At 33.7% G+C, this 18,762-nt stretch overlaps 1 protein-coding gene across 1 annotated transcript; it reads right to left on the bottom strand.

Annotated features, from left to right (window-relative positions):
* Positions 1-8,102: 8,102 nt before the first annotated feature.
* Positions 8,103-9,002, bottom strand: LOC100516720 (olfactory receptor 4L1-like). The gene has a single exon (XM_003122770.2). The coding sequence runs from the start codon at positions 9,000-9,002 to the stop codon at positions 8,103-8,105; it is 900 nt and encodes a 299-aa protein (XP_003122818.2).
* Positions 9,003-18,762: the final 9,760 nt, after the last annotated feature.

Here is an 18,762-nt window from a genome sequence, read left to right on the forward strand (position 1 = left end):
CACTGATCAGTCTGCAAAAGAACAAAGAGCAAAAATATATTTAATAATACAAAGCATTATAAGCACCTTTTTGTCTATTCTATAGCTCCTCTCCAAATAAAAACAATGTTTTCCACAGCCAACAGTTTGCTAGCTGAAAATAACTTAGGCCCCATAACTCTCCTATGCTTTTAGTTAACTTTCTACTCTTCTATTTCCTGATTCCCTAAGAAACTGTTTTTATAGCCACACTTGCATTCCTGTTTAACCATGTGCTTATATGTAATTGTGCTCCTATAGGAATCTTAGCTATTTTTGCTAAGTATGTTAAGGATCTCCTAATTAAAACAAAACAAATCATTATTAACTGTGTCAAGTTCCTGTTGTTCTTCTTATTAGTGGGGCACTGTCTCTATTGCTTAGTTTGGTTGCTGGGATTTGGTCCCCTTCTTCATCTCCATAAAGCAAAGAAATTTTTCATATGCTTCTTTCTTTCCATTCCCATAGAATCCTGAGTTCTTGGTTTGCAGATATGCATCTTGTTTTCCATGCTGCTTTGTTTGTTCATTTGTTTGTATGTTTGTTTTGGCTGTGACACATAGCAGCTTGATGTGGGATCTCAGTTTCCAGACAAGGAATTGAACCTGGGCGTAACCACTGGACTATCAGGGAACTCCCTGAAATCCATGCCACTTAACATTTTATGTTTATTTCTTTTCTCCTATTCTCATGTGCATACCTTCTATTCTAATGATTCTCAAATGGTGCTCATCACAGAGATAGAGGATAGGTGTGCCTCAGAAGGATATTTCTCTTTATAAAATGAATTCCTAAAAATAGCCTCAAACAGTGGATCTTATGGGACAGCCTTTTGTTCTAGTCCTATAAGGCAAAGGAGGATTGTCAGTGTAGGCAAGGATAGAGAACTGAATGTTTTCGTCATCTCTAACCTTCCTTCTTTTTTCAACTGATGCAAGAACTCATCTGGCACTGAAGATGCATGAGTAGAGAGGGTACCTATATTCCTTCTCTCTTTCTCAGAGTGCAGACACACAGCATCCATCCTCAGGCAACATGGAGCAAGCCTAGATTCTGACAGCTCTCAGACTAGTTCCTGTTTGTGGACCTGATCACTATCCTAGCATCTCACTCCTTAATATTTCCTAGTTCATTTCCTCTTATTTGTTTTTTTATTTTTTATTTTTTTATAATTTCCTAATCTCTTCCTTCTAATTCTACCTTAATACACTCATTTTCTCAATGATTCTTTTTTTTATATTTTCTTCAGTTTCTTTGATGGGATAATATAAAGCATGCCAATCTACATATAATAGGGATTCCAGAAAGGGAAGAAAAAGAACAGGAGATTGAAAATATATTTGAAGAAATTATGGCTGAAAACTTTTCAAATCTAAAAAAGGAAATAGATATCCAGATACAGGAAGCATAGAGGACCCCAAACAAGTTAAACCCAAATACTTACACCAAGATATACTTTTATTATTAAATTTTATTCTTTTATTTTGTTCTTGCAATTTCTCTTCCTTTTCATATCTCTTGCTCTTCCTTCCTTGTTGCTTGCTTCCTTTTCATTCTCTTACTTCTTCTTTTTGCCACATTCTTTCAGTCTTAACATTTTTTTTTCTGTTTTCTTCTCTCTGTTTACATTCTACTTCATTTTATCCAATACCTGTCTTTCCATTAATTCTGAGATAACATATTTTTCTTCTCATTCCATAGTAGAGCTAGCATGGTAGGTGCTTTCTAAATATTCCCTTAGAATGGATTTTTCTACAGACTGAAAATGCTTAACCAGGCCTTCAGTTCTAAGCCTTTTCTGAATATTATCCCCTTTGAAATTTACTTGGTCTCAATCACTCATTAGTTACTTCACATTCTCTCACATATTTTGTCTGCTTTTAACTCATTCTGATAAAGATGAAATGATTTATCTTTGTGCTCTAAAATAAATCTCAACACCACACTTGCTAATGTAAATATATTTAATGAAAATTCAAAAATGACAATTTGATACTGTATTGATTCTGTATTTTAAGTCATTATACTAAACTATTACCTATTTTATAAGTTTTTAAAAATATGGATCAGGCTGAAGTATCAAAAATATTTAATTGATACTAAAGTTGTATGTTCAACTTTATTCAGTTGCACAAATCTTCAGTCAGATAATAACTTACACATTAAATGGAATAGTTAAATTAGGTAATACACATTGCTACTGTCCTTTAATATTCCAAGACATTAGACAGTATCATCAATATTATATGAAGATCCCTGGCCATGAATTATTCTGCCTAATTTGTTACTATTTCTGCAGTGTGGTGACTGTATACCTTTGGGGAACTCATTTAGTTTTTAATTTTTTTTTAACCTTTAAAGTAGAAATGATAGCGCCACCTTTCTGCTCCACATGGTTGATAGGAAGATCAAATGAGATGATTAGTGGCCAGTATACATCTACTTAAGCTGAATAGAAACATTCAGTGATTAGACACATGATAGTAAAAAATTATAAAGTAGACACCATGTCAGCAGATCTTTAGGAACTGCCCTGAAGGTAATTCCAAAAGAGATGGTGGCTGCTTAAGTCTGAATCACTTCATGATATGAAATTGTGGAGTTTCAAAGAAGTGTCCATGTAAAGTTTTCTTATCTAATTCAGCTATGGCTTGTAAATCAAGTCTTTCTTTTTTAACATCCCTAACTCTGAGCCTTATTTTGGTTCATGTTAGGACTATATACAAAAGAAAACATTTATGCACACTGATTGTGGAAACCAAAAGATTTGTAAACTTGTGAAGTCAGGGGAAAAATCATTTGTACGATATCCCAATTTAAATCCAGATGGTGGAGTTCCCATCGTGGCGCAGTGGTTAAGGAATCCGACTAGGAACCATGAGGTTGCGGGTTCAGTCCTTGCCCTTGCTCAGTGGGTTAATGATCCGGCGTTGCCGTGAGCTGTGGTGTAGGTTGCAGATGCGGCTAGGATCCTGCATTGCTGTGGCTCTGGTGTAGGCCGGGGGCTACAGCTCTGATTCGACCCCTAGCCTGGGAACCTCCATATGCCGGGGGAGTGGCCCAAAGAAATAGCAAAAAAAGACAAAAAAAATAAAAATAAATAAATAAAAATATAAGCTCACTTCTAAAAAAATAAACAAATAAAAAAAAATAAATCCAGATGGTGAATCACCTAAATCTATTCACATCTTTACTTCTTTTGTAATAGTTGAATTAAATATTACAGCTCCTTTAAGATAATGTTATGGCAAGTGATATATTTGAGTGACAGGATAGAAAGTGCTATATATATTTGAATTTTAGAGCTCACCTTTTCTCTGTCCCTGCCACATTATTCTATTCTCATGCATTTTAAGGCAGTAAAAGTCCAAAACAAATACAGTATTTTTTCTATTTCTTCTTCCTCTCAATTTCTTTCAAATGTAAAGAAAGAGAAAATTTTCACCTCACTGGGGAACACTGCTACTCACAAACAAGCAGTTATCATCTTCCTTCTGATGAAAAGGAGATTAATTATTCTGTAATTTTTTCTTAAATATATGTTCTTTTGGTGAAACAACATAAATTCTGAAATCTGCTCTATAAGTTGTGATGCAAGAGGGGATATGCTTTGGGGTTTTATAGCTACCTTAAGCCTGTAGAGTGCTTCCAGTGGGAATTATTAGAATGTCAACTAGAACTAGACAAAGGAAAAGACAAATAGTTTAAGCATTAAATGTTCAAAGCCAGCTAAGGCCACACAGGTCTTATTAGGTTTTAGAATTTGACATTTCATCAGTGACAGTGACAATGGAATGGAACATATGTTTATTAAGCACAATGAAAGTAGAGAACCTGGGGAGGTTATTTTAGAATCTTATAAAATTCATAGAAGTGATGAGAAGGCATTGATATTTAATAAGAAGTTAAGTAGCAACACTAAGTCAATGGCGACTATGTTACTAACTGCATATTTTTGTGCAGAAGAGTTAGAGACTATTTTATACTCAAAATTGTTCAGGAATGATTCTCCTTAAATAAGAGATCTTCCTGATGTCTTATAGAATAGTCTGTCTAGGGACATGCCCTCTTAAATAAAAGAATTTCTCTATTGTGATCTTGGTATTTATGGTTATTCATTTTTTGAATGTGTAGTTCCTGTGTTCTGCTATAGCAGAATGTAGATCTTTTTTTGTTTTTCAATTAAATAATGTTACATGGATTAAAAAATATTTAATTGTACAAAAAACCAACTTAGTTTTTTTGCTATACATTAAAAAGAAAGCAAAATAATCTGTCACATTAAGATTAAAATAAAAAACTTTTACAAAAGAAATGCAGTATATGATATATGATCAAGTATGCTTTTATTCAAATTTGTATCCAGTTCAGTCACAGAAGTAGTAGGAAGTGATGAAAAGTGGAAGAAAGAGGTAAAGAGATGACAATAATGTTATTTACAGTTTTTTTCCTGTTATAATCTGTGCTGAAAATAAATGACTTTGAACATACAATATTTTGCTTGTGTGAAAGCTTATCTGTGGTATAAATTCCCAGGAGATCAGACAGCTGGAAATATGATAGTTGGAAAAGAGAGAACAGAGGGAGAAAAATGGAAAGACGTAATGAAAAAAAAAATAGGAGAAAGAAGTTGACACAGAGAATCAACGCCCACATAGATCCATGTACCACAAAGGGATGTATGTGGATGTAGAGAAGGGTGGAGCAGGGAAGGGAAAGAGATGAGAAAACTGGAAATTCAAAGTCTTTTGTTTTTGCTTTCTGTTTTTATTGTGTTTTATATAATTACAGACTTCACAGGGATCTCACTTCTCAGAAGTGATGTGTGAGATAAATTTTAGTTTTTTGAGAGGCCTCAGGGAAGTTGTAGTGCTGGAAGCATGGATCAGTTCTTTCCCTCCCGAAGGAGAAACTGAGAGTTGGAATTTTTAATTGCTGAGTGATGTTCTATTGTATGGATATAACACATTTTAGTTTTATCCATTCATGAACATTTGGGAATTTTTTGAAATTAAAGTATAGTTGATTTAAAATGCATGCCAATTTCACGTTCTTTTTTTAAAATATTCTTTTCCATCCTGGTCATTTCTAGGATATTAGATAAGGTTCCCTGTGCTGTACAGTGGGATCTTGTTGTTTATCCATTCTAAATGTAATAGTTTACACCTACTAACACCAAATGCCCAGTCCATCCACTTCCTCCCCACAAGTCTGTTCTCTATGTCTGTGAGTCTGTTTCTGTTTTATAGATAGGTTCATTTTTGCCATATTTTAGATTCCACATGTAAGTAATATGTACAATATTTGTCTTCCTCTTTCTGACTTACCTCACTTAATATGATAATCTCTAGTTGTATACATGTTGCTGTGAATGAGTTAGGGATGTTTTAAATTGTTATTATTATGGTTAAAGCTACCGTAATCATTCATGTACAATTTATTTTGTGGATATGTTTTCATTTTTTTTGCATATATATTTGGAGTGAAATTACTAGGTCATGTGTTAACTCTATGTTTAACATTTTGATAAACTGCCAAAATTTTCTTCAAAGTAGTTGCATCATTTTATATTCCACCAGCAATATATGTGTTCCTGTTGGCCTTGTTATTATCTGTCTTTTTGACTATAGCCATCTTCATGGGTGTGACATGGTTTCTTATTGTGAATTTGAATTGTGTTTCCCTCTTGACTAATGATTTTCAGCATCTTTCCAGATGCATATTGGCCATTTGTATATCTTTTATGGAGACATTTATTTAGATCCTTTGCTCATTTTTAGTCAAATTGTCTTTTTATTCTGGAATTATGTGTTCGTGTATTCTGGATACAGTCCCTAATCATATGCCTAATATATAAACATCTTCTACCATTCTGTGCATTGTCTTTTCCCTTTCTCCTGACTCTCATTTATGCTGGGGATATTTTTGTTTGTCTTTTTTTTGATTTTGAGTTTTCACTTTTAAAATGTTTCTGTGAGAGTGTGTAGTCTGTCTGAAAATTAATGAAAGAAAACCTCAACTAAAATTGGAGTTGGGAAGTCCTGTAAAGGGAGCTCTCCTGCCTACCACACATCCTCAACAACCCAAAGAGGAAGTCATCAGGTACTCACCTGGGTGGAAGGAGATGTACCTTGTTCTCACAAACAGGAAGGGGAGGAGTTCCTTTTGTGGCTCAGTGGGTTAAGGATCCAGACTTGTCTCTGCAGAGGCATGGGTTGTATTACCAGTTGTTTAAGCACATGGTGTTGCCACATGTGTCTCAGGTTCTGTCTCTGGCCCCAGAATTTCCATATGCTGCGGGTTGCAGCAAAAAAAAAAAAAAAAAAAAAAAAAAAAAATCCAAACAAATAAACAAACAGGAAGGGGAATCACTTTATTGTCCTAACAAGAGGAAGGAATATTTTTTTCTTGTCCAGCAGCAGGCTCAGCCAGTGGAAAATGCCTAAGCTCAGACTTCACCTCAACTTTTACTGTCCTCTAGTTAGCTTTCATTTTTACTTGCATATTACTTTCCTTGTCCCATTCTCCTTACTATAAAAGCTTCCATGTTATGGAACTCCTTAGAGTTTCTCTCTGTCAGCTAAGATTCTGCCTGACATGAATTGTTTGATAAAGCCAAATAGATCTTCAAATTTACTCAGTTGAATTTTGTCTTTTAACATCTGTTCTCAAGTTACAATTTTTTTTCAGTGAAAATTGTGTTTACTTCTGCCAAATACCTAAACATAACACCTTGAAATTGCGAGTTAAAAGAAAATTCTCACTTGAGATTTGAGACATATAAGAATTTGATTACAAACCAAACAACAGTTAGGGAAGCATTTATTTTCATTTCCACGAAAAATCAAATTTGAGACGCATTTTTTTCTTTTTGTCTGCTTCTGTTGATCAGTCTTTCTTCTAATTATCTATTTTTTTTTTTCAAAATCTGAGGTCTCAGCCTGGTGGCCAATCAGTCCCCATCCTTATTCAGGCACAAAGCCTTGTCCACAATGCTCTCTCAGATTCAAAGTTCTAGTAGCAGCTCTCAAGGCAATGGTATTCTGTAGATGTTCTCACAGTAGTCAGTGGTTCAATGCTGGTTTATTTTCCTGGAATGGAGTTCAAGGTTCAAACTGGGACTCAAGTGTGATCTTTTTACTTTGTTTGTTGATTTAAAAATTATTTTAAATGATTTTAGAGATTGTGTATATTTTGTAACCCAAGGGGTGGGGGAGCTCGAGTCCACTTACTGACACAAAAATCTTACATAATATTTTACGAAATGATGTGTAATTCTATCCACCACTGAATGTATAATTTACCTTAAAACTGGCTAGGATTCCTTTAATACAGGGAGTGCTATATTGTGAGACTGAGATTTTTAAATTATGTAGAAATAAAACCGAATATAATTACTATGGCAAATATTTTTAAATTGTGGTATAATTTAAAATTTTAAAAGTATGCTTCAATTTTTCATTGATGCCTCCACACTCATGATACTTCTCAGAGCATGTGGTTTCAAGGCTGATTGATCCTTTATACTTCTATTGAAATTGTGCTTCCATTGACTTTTTTCCCCCTCTCATATCTTATATTCACTCTTGCATCTTATAATCACTATACTATCAAATTTATTCTTATTTTTCATCTCATTGGTTCAGGAGTTTAGAATTATATTTTTCCCATTGTTGTAAACATTGTTTCAGTGAAGAGTTGTTCAGGTTACTTCACTTATGATAGTATAAGGTTATGACTATCATTAACAATCAGTATTTGCTAACATAATCTCTAATAGTATAGCACATATTTTTATATTTATTTCTTTAATAATAAATAAAAATTGACTTATAAAGTAATAATTCATATGTCTATTTTGCTACAGGTCACTAATTTTCCTATGTGTTGTAATAGCATTAAATGTAAATTTAAAGCATTTTATTATTAATTTATTCTGAACCAGTTGTAATCTGAAAAAAGAGAGTGAAACCATGTAATACACATAATGTATTCAAATTCTCTTAGCGTAATATTTGAAAGTTGTGTCAGTTATACCATGTTAAAATCTAGAGGTTCTGTGTGGAGCTAGCATTTTGGAACCATCATTTTCTCATGGCCTCTTGCATTTTCTCATTTCTCAAAGTGTAAATAATAGGATTCAGTAAGGGTGTGATAACAGTGTAAAATACAGAAAAGATTTTATTGCCCGCAAAACTACTGAATGGCCAGGCATAGATAAAGATACATGGCCCAAAGAACAGAGTGACCACAGTGATGTGGGCAGATAACGTGGACAGAGCCTTGGAGAGCCCTCCAGATGATCTTTGTTGCACAGTGACCAGGATGACAGTATAGGAGACAAGCAGCAGGAGGAAACAGATAAATGAGAGCAGTCCACTGTCAGCAATGACAAATAATTCCAGGGTGTAGGTGTCCATACAGGCAAGCTTAATCACAAGGGGAAGGTCACAAAATATATTGTCTATGATGTGGGGGCCACAGAAAGGCAAGTTCACTGTTAATACCATCTGACTCATGGTGTGTATAAAACCAATTGTCCACGAAAGTATAACAAACCCTTTCAGCAACTTGTGGCTCATGATTGTCCTGTAGTGTAAGGGTTTACATATGGCTACATATCTGTCAAAAGCCATGGCTATCAAAAGAGTCGCCTCAGCACCTCCAAAGCAGTGCGTAAAGAACATCTGAGCCATGCAGCCCCACATGGAGATGACCTTGTGTTTAGTGAGCAAATCTCTGATCATCTTGGGTGTGGTGACTGTGGAGAGACACATGTCCAGGAAGGAGAGGTTTCCGAGGAGGAAGTACATGGGAGAATGAAGGGTGGAACTGAATGTCACCGTGAGCATGATAACGTTTCCCAACACAGTAGCACCATAGATCAAGGAGAATGTCACCAAGAAGACAAACTGAAGTTCCCATCCTACAGAAAATCCTAGTAAAATAAACTTGGTCACTACAGATCCATTTTTCAGATCCATTTACTCAACTCAGAAAGATTCCAGAAGTTCTTTACATACAAAGAGATCTTTTTTAAAAAGCCACTATTAGCACCGATGTTTTCTGATTTCTATTTGATGAATAATAGTTGGTGATATTAGAGCATATGATCTTAAATCTCAGATCTTTTGAGGCAAATCCTTGCATTACTGTTTTTCACAGGGAAGAGTTTGTGTGTTTTCTGTAAATATAGATATTGTGGTCTAGAAGTAAATATTGATATGATTCAATCCTAACATATAGATTTTGCTTTAGTTGTAATGCATTAAGTAAATCCTCTTTCTTTATCTTTTTAGACATATTCATAAGATTTAGAGTGTCGTGATTAAAAACAATATATAGTAATTATGTGATTACTATGTGATAAGATCTCTTGTGTTTTGCATGTGTTAACACACTTAGTGTTCATAACAATCCTATGAAGTCTTATAATTATCCTAATTTTGCACATAAGAAAACTTAGCATAGATGATTAAATGACTATCTCATGATTACAGAGCCAACAAGTACCAAAACTGGTACTCAATACCCATCTATCTGACCAGTGTCTAGGTTTATATCAATACACCAGGTTGTCTGCAAAATTAAAGGAATATATATTTGGTCAAGTTATTAGTATTGATCAAATTAGTATGTCCTATTCATATAGAACATGGAAGATATTATTCAACAAATATGTTGGAATCCCTGTGTGTAATTAACTGTACTTTTTCTTTATATGGAATGAATCAATCCCCTGTATCTAGAGAATTTATTATCTAGAGAGATTATAGAAGAAAAAAAAGCAATAAAATATATAAGAAAATATTTAGCTTAGCACATGTTGTATGAAAAATGTTGAGAATTTTTAAAAATGGAGACCAATTCCATGTATTACTTTCTAGATACAGCTTCAAGCTTGGTTGTTCCTATCGTAAAACCACTTAAAAAGTAAGTAGAGTACTCCTGGTCAGTAAACAAAAAGGGCGAGTCTTAGAGAATGTGTGATCATTTATAAGAAGAAAAGAATTAATCTCAGGGAATAGAAAGAGTGGTATATTTGGAGGAGTTAACTGAATTAAAGTTTTAAAATGCTTAGGAAGTGTCTGTTTTCTTTTCTCTAGTGACCTGTATTTCTCTTCTCATTTTCAGTTCTGCTCAGTCTCTTGTCAAAATACCATATCACTATTACCCAACCTTAATTCCCTGAATTGCTTTCTTAGAAATTGTCAAGAAATGGTTAGTGCCTACCAATTAGGGGAGATAAAAATGAAAATGGTGTAGTTCCTATAGGTCAACCTCCAGGAGTGTGCAGCATGGGTGCTAAACAGTGGACTGTGGACCTGGAGGGGACACATAGGACAGCACCAAACCATGTCTTCTATGGAGGGTGGTGTCAGGTGATTATCATGTGAGTGGGCAGAAATATTGATGGTGACATCTTCATGACAGTAACTGCTATAATTAAATGCATCTTGGAAAAATGACTCAGCTTGATAACTATTAGAATGAATGTGCCAGATATAATTTGGGGAAAATTACCTTTTTTGCATGGATTTCTTTTTAATTTCCAAAATTTTATTTTCTAACTTGTTATTAATCTTTGAGAAAAGTTTTTATTGTAATTGCTCCTATTAATGAAAAAGGGACTATATTTTTCACATAGTTCCTATGCTACATGGAATTTTATGACCCAAAATACAAGTAACAACAGAAAACCCTGCATATGAAATTAATTCAGTTAAGCATAAATTGGTTGAGAGAGGTTAATTTGGGCCTCTTGTTTTCTCTCAGAGGGAAAACTGGCATTCTTTTATGTTTTTTATTTTCACAGCATTTTTTTTCTCTTATCCCTCTCCTGCCTTTCTATGCAAGCTTCCTCAAAATATTTATTTGTCCTGCACTTAATATACCTGGTCTTATATATTATGAGAGTACAAAAGCAATACAAATGAAAGGAAAGAAATTATCATATAGGTTACATAAAACTCCTCCCATTCAGTTAATTGTTTTCACTCAGTAAATGATGGACTCCAGAGGAAATTGAAGGTAAAATAATAATATGTGAGAGATATGAGGGATCTTTATAATCATTCTCCACATCCAATTTAGTAAGTGAAAAATTGAGATCTGCACAATTAAGTAAATCTCCTCAAGTCCTAGAAGCAGGACCACCCCAAGGATATGTGGTAAGTACTACGTGAGATGCTGTAGGTATAAGCTCCTGGCTGGGCACAGAACAAGCACTGAGAAAGGGTGTGTTGAATCTTAGTTATTCAAGATTACAACCCTGAGAATTATTTATATCAATACCTATTAGGAAAGTAAGGAGCCAAGACTAGTTCCATTAATTTATTGCGTGTGAATATTTCTGCTCTTGCTCATATGTATACAATACACATCATTTAATATAAACATAATTAATTTAAGGAAATACTTTCTTCCCTTTCATTATAGACATTTTAAGAAAATAAAGATAATTTCAATATTGATTGTTTTTCAAAAACTATACTTACTTATCCTAAAATACAAATGGACCTCAAAAATAATTGAAGAAAAAGGCCTAACACAAAGACCACATGTTGGGAGTTCCCTTCATGAATCAGTGGTTAATGAACACGACAAGGAACCATGAGGATGCGGGTTCGATGCCTGTCCTTGTTCAGTGGGTTAAGGATCTGGCATTGCCATGGCTGTGGTGTAGGTCATAGTCGCAGCTCGCTCCCACATTGCTGTGGCTGTGGTGTAGGCTGGTGGCTGCAGCTCCACTTCAACCCCTAGCCTGGGAACTTCCACATACCATAGGTGTGGCTCTAAAATGCAAAAAAAAAAAAAAAAAAAAAAAAAAAAAAAAAAAAAAAAATCCACATGTATAATTTCATTTGTATGAAGTATTTAGTAAACATAACTCTATATAGACAGAAGGTTTATTAGCAGTTACCTTGAGTGGGGAATTGAGTGAAAATGAGCACTGGTGATGCTAATAATTTAAATTTAAAAAATCAGATTGTAGTGATAGGTACACAACAATGTGAGTGTACAAATAATCTTTGAAATGTGTGAAATCACTTAAAATGGGTGATTTTTATAGTAGGTGAATTATATTAAATAAAACAAATGTGTGAAATCACTTAAAATGGGTGATTTTTATAGTAGGTGAATTATATTAAATAAAACAAATTATTATACATTTTACCTTATTCTTAATTTAAAATTATCTTTAATATATTAATTTACCATCTTGAAGTACTTTTTTCTAGTACTCTCCAGATGCTTGTACTCAAATATTTCATTATGAGATAATTACTAACATACCACAATCCAATCCAGTCCAGTTATAAATAAATGTATTTATGTTATCTCTTTGAATTTATAATTTTGACTGCCTTTTATATTTGGAAATCTTCTCTTCTCTGTTTTTGTTAAATTGTTTTTGTGATACTTTGCCTAATATTTTGAATACCCATAAGGCTTTTCCTGAAGTATTGACATTTTCCTCCATTCTCTTGTATGTGAACAGCCTGTAGGGACTTCTCCCTCTTTATCTGTTTATGATCTCATTTGTATATATGGTCTACCAGTAAGTTTTACACAGAGATTTTCTAAATATCTCGTTTTGGTCATTAATTCTTCCTTGCCAACTCCTGCTTCAAACTGCCATTATGATACAGATATTTACATGGTCTACCATCATCTGAAAACTGATTAAAAGAACAATATCCCTATTCTGCCAAAAAAATGCAAATTTCTAGCTTTTCCATTATTTTCAACCATAGTTTGAATTATCTGGATGCTAAGAATTTACTTTTGTTAATTTTATTCATCATTCTTAATCACTTATCATCTACTGCCAAATTTTACTCTGCATATCAATTTGAGAGCATATATCTTGTAAATTTTCCAGGAAGTTATTAGTTATAGCTCATTGTGAAATAGGAATGTGATTTCATGTCTCAGAAGCCATAGCCTTTTCCTTCCCACCAACACAGAATTAATTAAAATACCATCTGCTGTGTACTAACCTTCTAATGAAATAGTTCTCTTAAGTTTTCACTTACTTGCTCTAAAGGCAGTCTGTGAGGAACAACATGTTCAAGGAGTTACTCGAAATTAGAAATCTGCTATTCATTCTGTGACATCCTTTATGTGGTTCTGCATAGTAATTTCTGCTTCTTTTATAAAGATGTGAACCACTTTGGAGGCGAATTTGTTGAAGCTCTGGGAATCCAAATTTCAGTGGGAGTAGTTAAAATGCTGAAGCTACAGAGAGATGTTTGCTTCATTTCTGGCCCTGCGCTATGCTGTCACTCTCCTTGAACAGAAAAGTGATTAAAATAGGCATGAGAGTGTTGGTTCACTGGCTGTGATACAGTTAGTGCAGACATCTTTGATTTAATGGGCACTTCCTTTCTTAATATGTTACTCCCAAGTTACTTTCTTACCTTCCTTCCAATAACTTTGTGGTAATTTTTTTAGATGAATAATCTCCAAACTTTTCTGTGCATTGCAACTTTAACCCAAGAATTGATCTATGCATGTTATAAATTTGTTCCTCAAAGCATATATTTATATTCTGGAAGTATAAATTTTAAAAGAAAATTGAAGTAAAATATGTTAAGTCATTTAAACTTGATATCATTAATGGTATAGCTCTTTAATGCTAACTAAAGGTATAATAAATATTTTTAAATTCAGGTGTTTTGCTATGAGATTTTCAGAGGTTATAAAATTTCATAATCAGTATTCCTTTTACTATAAAATATTACAATAAATTCTTTTTTTATGAAGTGATACTTTTACTAAATTTATTGTATTGATGATTCTGATATACTTTGTACCACAGCCTTCAAATTCTTTTTCAATAACTTGCCAACAAAAGGGTGTCATGAGTAACTTTCAAATAAGTTGACATCTCTGTTCCTTTTCTCCAAATCCTTATTAATTCAAGTCAGATTCATCATTTAACCTATGGCTTCATGTCAATTTTTTGTCATTAATATTTCTTTTATTACGAGTCATTATAGTTGAGAATTTTTATATACAAATGTTAAAATCTTCCATACTCTTATATAAGGCAAAACTCCTGCCCAAAAGACCTAATATTTTCTATCACTATATTTGGAAAGCTTCATAAATGGTTTCTATGTATTTTTCAATACTATTTGCTGATTAGGAATGTATTTTATTTATTGTTATATTGCTCATCTTAGACATTTTTAATAGAATGGCAAAAAATAAGTATTTTCTCTATGGAACATGGCTTTTGTTGTTCTTTGCTATTAGTGAGAAACATTCAAACACACATTTTACTGGGGGAGTTCCTGTTGTGGCGCAGCGGAAACAAATCTGACTAGGAACCATAAGGTTGTGGGTTCGATCCCTGGCCTCGCTCAGTGGGTTAAGGATCCAGAGTTGCTGTGAGCTGTGGTGTAGGTCGCAGACGTGGCTCACATCCTGAGTTGCTGTGGCTCTGGCATAGCAGGTGGTTACAGCTCCAATTAGACCCCTAGCCTGGGAACGTCCATATGTTACAGGTGCAGCCCTAAAAAGACATAAAAAAAAAGAACACTTTTTACTACATCAAGTGAAAAATTTAGAGGCTTCCAGTGATCACCATGTTAATATTTCAAAGAAAATTATAAAAATTATTTTATGCTTTACATATTTATGTTTCAAATGTTTTGCTAATTGTGAGCAGAAGCTAGTATATTATGGTACATTATAGACTGTCAATTCATTGTTAATAATGATGGAAGTAAATTTATATTGTAAAATAATGTTTTGTAATAACTTAAAATGCTTTTTGCCTAATTTTCAATTATAATAGATTATTGTTCTTTGTGATTTACTTGCCTAAGACTTCATTTTATGAGTAGAATTGTCAACTCTGCCATTTTATAATTGTTTACATGAGTTTTAATAATTAGAATGATCTTCAGTCCAAAGTTTATTTACAAAAGTAGTTTCAAGCCCCTTATGAAGTGTTGGAAGATGAATTAACATACTATAATGTAAGTCTTCCCTCCCCCTTACTTTGGCACAGCTAAGCTTTTATGCATAAGAATATGTTCAAGTATATGACCACAAACAGAACTGCTCTCAACATCTCTTTGCTTAACTCACACCTTCAGGAAGCTTTAAATGCCATATGTAACATGGCCAGGTACTGTACATATTAATTTAGAGTATAAAATAGTATGTGTATTAAATATTACTAAAGATTATTTAATTTATATTTTCTAGTTAAAAGACACATACATGGATATTCTCACTTTTCACCATGACTCATTCACTGGTTTTAGGTAGCTTAAAATGTATTTCCCCTCCTTGGAGACAATAGGTTTAATAACTTTATTTTTTCTTTTTGTCTTTTTAGGGCCACACCTGTGGCATATGGAGGTTCCCAGCTAGGGGTCCAATTAGAGCTGTAGCCACCAGCCTGTGCCAGAGCCATAGCAATGAGGGACCCAAGCCACATCTGCAACCTACAGCACAGCTCACAGCAACGCCGGATCATTAACCCACTGAGCAAGACTAGGGATCGAACTCACATCCTCATGGATGCTAGTCGGTTTTGTTAACTGCTGAGCCATGATGAGAACTCCAATAAGTTATTTTTTATTGTTTTTTTTCTATTTGGGTATAGCTTATATAAGATTGCATTAGCTTCTGGTGAACAACATAATGATTCGATATTTGTATGCACTGTGAAATGGCCACCAAAGTGAGTTTAGTTACCATCTTTCACTATGCAAGCTATCTATCTATCTGTCTATCATCTATCTATCTATCTATCTATCTATGTATCTATCTATCTATCTTTTTTTTCCTTTTAGGGCCGCACCTGTGGCATATGGAAGTTTCTAGGCTAGGGGCCAAATTGGAGCTCTAGCCACCGGCCTACACCACAGCCACAGCAACGTGGGCTCCAAGCTTCGTCTGCAACCTATACCACAGCTCAAGACAACTCTGGATCCTCGACCCAATGAGCAAGGCCAGGGATGGAACCGCATCCTCATGGATACTAGTCAGATTCTTTTCCACTGCACCACAATTGTAAATCCCTATTTTTTTTTTTAACAGAACTTTAATATAGTCTATCTTGGAAACTTTCAAATATACACTGCAATATTATTATCTATATTTGCCATGATGTACACTGTATCCCCATGACCTATTTATTTTAGATGGGAATTTATATCTATTCACTGTCTTCACCAATATCATCCATTTCCTAACCCCCTCCCCACTGTTCATCACCATTTTGTTTTCCATATCTGTAAGTTTTATGTGTGTGTTTGTTTTGGATTCCACATATGAGTGAAATGGTACTGTATTTGTCTTTCTCTGGCTGACTTATTTCCCTCAGCATAATACACTCCAGGCCCAACCATACAGCAAATTGTAAGACTACATTCTTTTTTATGGCCGAGAGTATGTGTGTGTATATATAATGTCACCTTCTTTATTCATTCATTCATTGATGGACACTTAGGTTCTTTCCTTATCATGGTTATTGGAAATAATGGTACAATGTACATAAGGACATATGTATTTTTTAATTATTGTTTTTGTTTTCTTCAGAAGATTAACCAGAGTGGAATTTCTAGATAATATCGTAGTTCTATTTTTAATGTTAATTTTTTCCGTAATATTTTCCATAGTGGCTGTAGCAATTTACATTCCCAGCAAGAGTACCCTTTTTTCCCACATCCTCACCAAAACTGGTTATTTCTTGTCATTTTGATTATACCCGTTCTGATAATGTGAGGTCATTTCTCATTGTGGTTTCAATTTGCACTTCCCTGATAATTAGTGATGTTGTTGAACATCTTATCTTATGTTGGCCATCTGTTTGTTTTCATTGGAAAAAGTCTTTGGGTTCACTATCCTTTTCTTAAGTTAGATTATAAATGTTCTTTTTTTCTATTGTATCCGTTTTTAAATATCGTTTTGATTTTAACATTTTGTCAGATAAATGATTTGAAATTATTTTCTGCTGGTCAGTAAATTGTCTTTTCATTTTGTTACTGAGTTTCTTTTGCTATACAAAAACTTTTTTCATTTGATGTTGTCCCACATGTTAGTGATAGGAGATTACCATCTATGTTTTTTCTAGGAGTTTTATGATTTCATGTCTTATATTCAAATCTTTAACTCATTTGGAGTTAGTTTTTGAGTATGATCGAAAAGTTGTGTAGTTTAGTTCTTTTTCATGTGGCTGTCCAGTTTTACCAACACAGTTTACTGAAGTGTCCTTTCACCATTATATATTCCAGCCTTCTTTGTCCTAAATTAATTGATCATATATGCATGTGTTTATTTCTGAACTGTTTTGTTCCAGTTATCTACATGTCTGTTTCTATGATGATACCATACTTTTTGATTACTACAGCTTTGCAAGAGTGTGAAGTAAGGGATCATGATGCTTCTAGCTTTATTTTTCATCTGAAGATTCCTTTTACTATGTGGTGTCTTTTGTGGTTCCTTACCAATGTTAGAATTGTTAGTTATATATCTGTGAAGAATGCTGTTGGAATTTTCATAGGGAGTACACTGAATCTGTAGATTGCTTTGTTTTATATAGATATTTTAACAATGTTAATTCTTCTAACCCATGAGCATACAGTATATTTCTTTTTATTTGTGTTCATATTTAAGCAGTGTCCTAACGTTTTCTGTGTACAAGACTTTTACCTCCTTGGTTAAATTTCTTTCTGGGTAATTTATTCTTTTTGATGCAATTGTAATATTTAAAAACTTTTTTGTTTCTTATAGTTTGTTGGTGGTTTATATACATGCAATTGATTTTGTACCTTGCAACTTTACTGAATTTCTTTATTCTAACAGTTTTGTGATGAAGTCTTTAGGGTTTTATATATACAAAATAATGTCATTTTCAAATGGTGATAGTTTTACTTCTTTCTTTCCAATTTGGATAACTTTTTATCTCTTTTCTTGCCTATTTGCTACTATGGCTAATACTTCCTATACTATGTTGTATAAAAGTGGTGAAAGTTAGCAACCTTGTCTTTTTACTGATCTTAGAAGCAAAGTTTTCAGTTTTTCACCATTGAGTATGCTATGTGTGGTCTTGTCATATATAGCTTTCCTTATTTTGAGGTACGTCTCTCTATACCCACTTTGTTGTCAGTTTTTTTTTTTTTTTCATAAATGAATGTTGATTTTTTCCAAATGCTTTCTATGCATCTATTGAGATGATCAGATGACATTTATCTTTCATTTTTTAAATATGGTATATCATATTGATTGATTTGCATATGAGTGATTGGTTCATAACCATCCTTGCATCCCTGAAACAAATCCCACTTTATCATGCTGTAGCATCCTTTCATTCTATCGTTAAATTTTGTTAGCTAATATTTTGTTGAGGAATGTACATTTATGTTCATCGGGGATATTAACCTGTCAATTATATATATTTTTTAAACCCGCATCTGTGGCATATGGAAATTCCTCGGTTAGGGGTTGAAATGGAGATGCAGCTACACCACAGCCACAGCAACACAGGATCCAAGTAGCATCTGTGACCCTCACTTCAATGTCCACCAATGCTAGATCCTTAAGTGAGCAAGGTCAGGAAATGAACCTGTGTCTTCATGGACACTATGTTGGGTTCTTAACCGATTGAGCCATCAGCAGGAACTCCTAGTCTTTGTTTTAAACTCTGTTTTGCCTGATAGAAGTATTGCTACCACAGCTTTTTCATCTCCTTTCGTTTGAATAGAATGTCTTTTTCAT

Source organism: Sus scrofa, chromosome 7 (assembly GCF_054392235.1).
Source record: "Sus scrofa isolate SSC_HxYL_T2T_F1_AM1 chromosome 7, Sscrofa_HxYL_maternal_Yorkshire_Landrace_v2.0, whole genome shotgun sequence".
Taxonomy (NCBI): Eukaryota; Metazoa; Chordata; class Mammalia; order Artiodactyla; family Suidae; genus Sus; species Sus scrofa.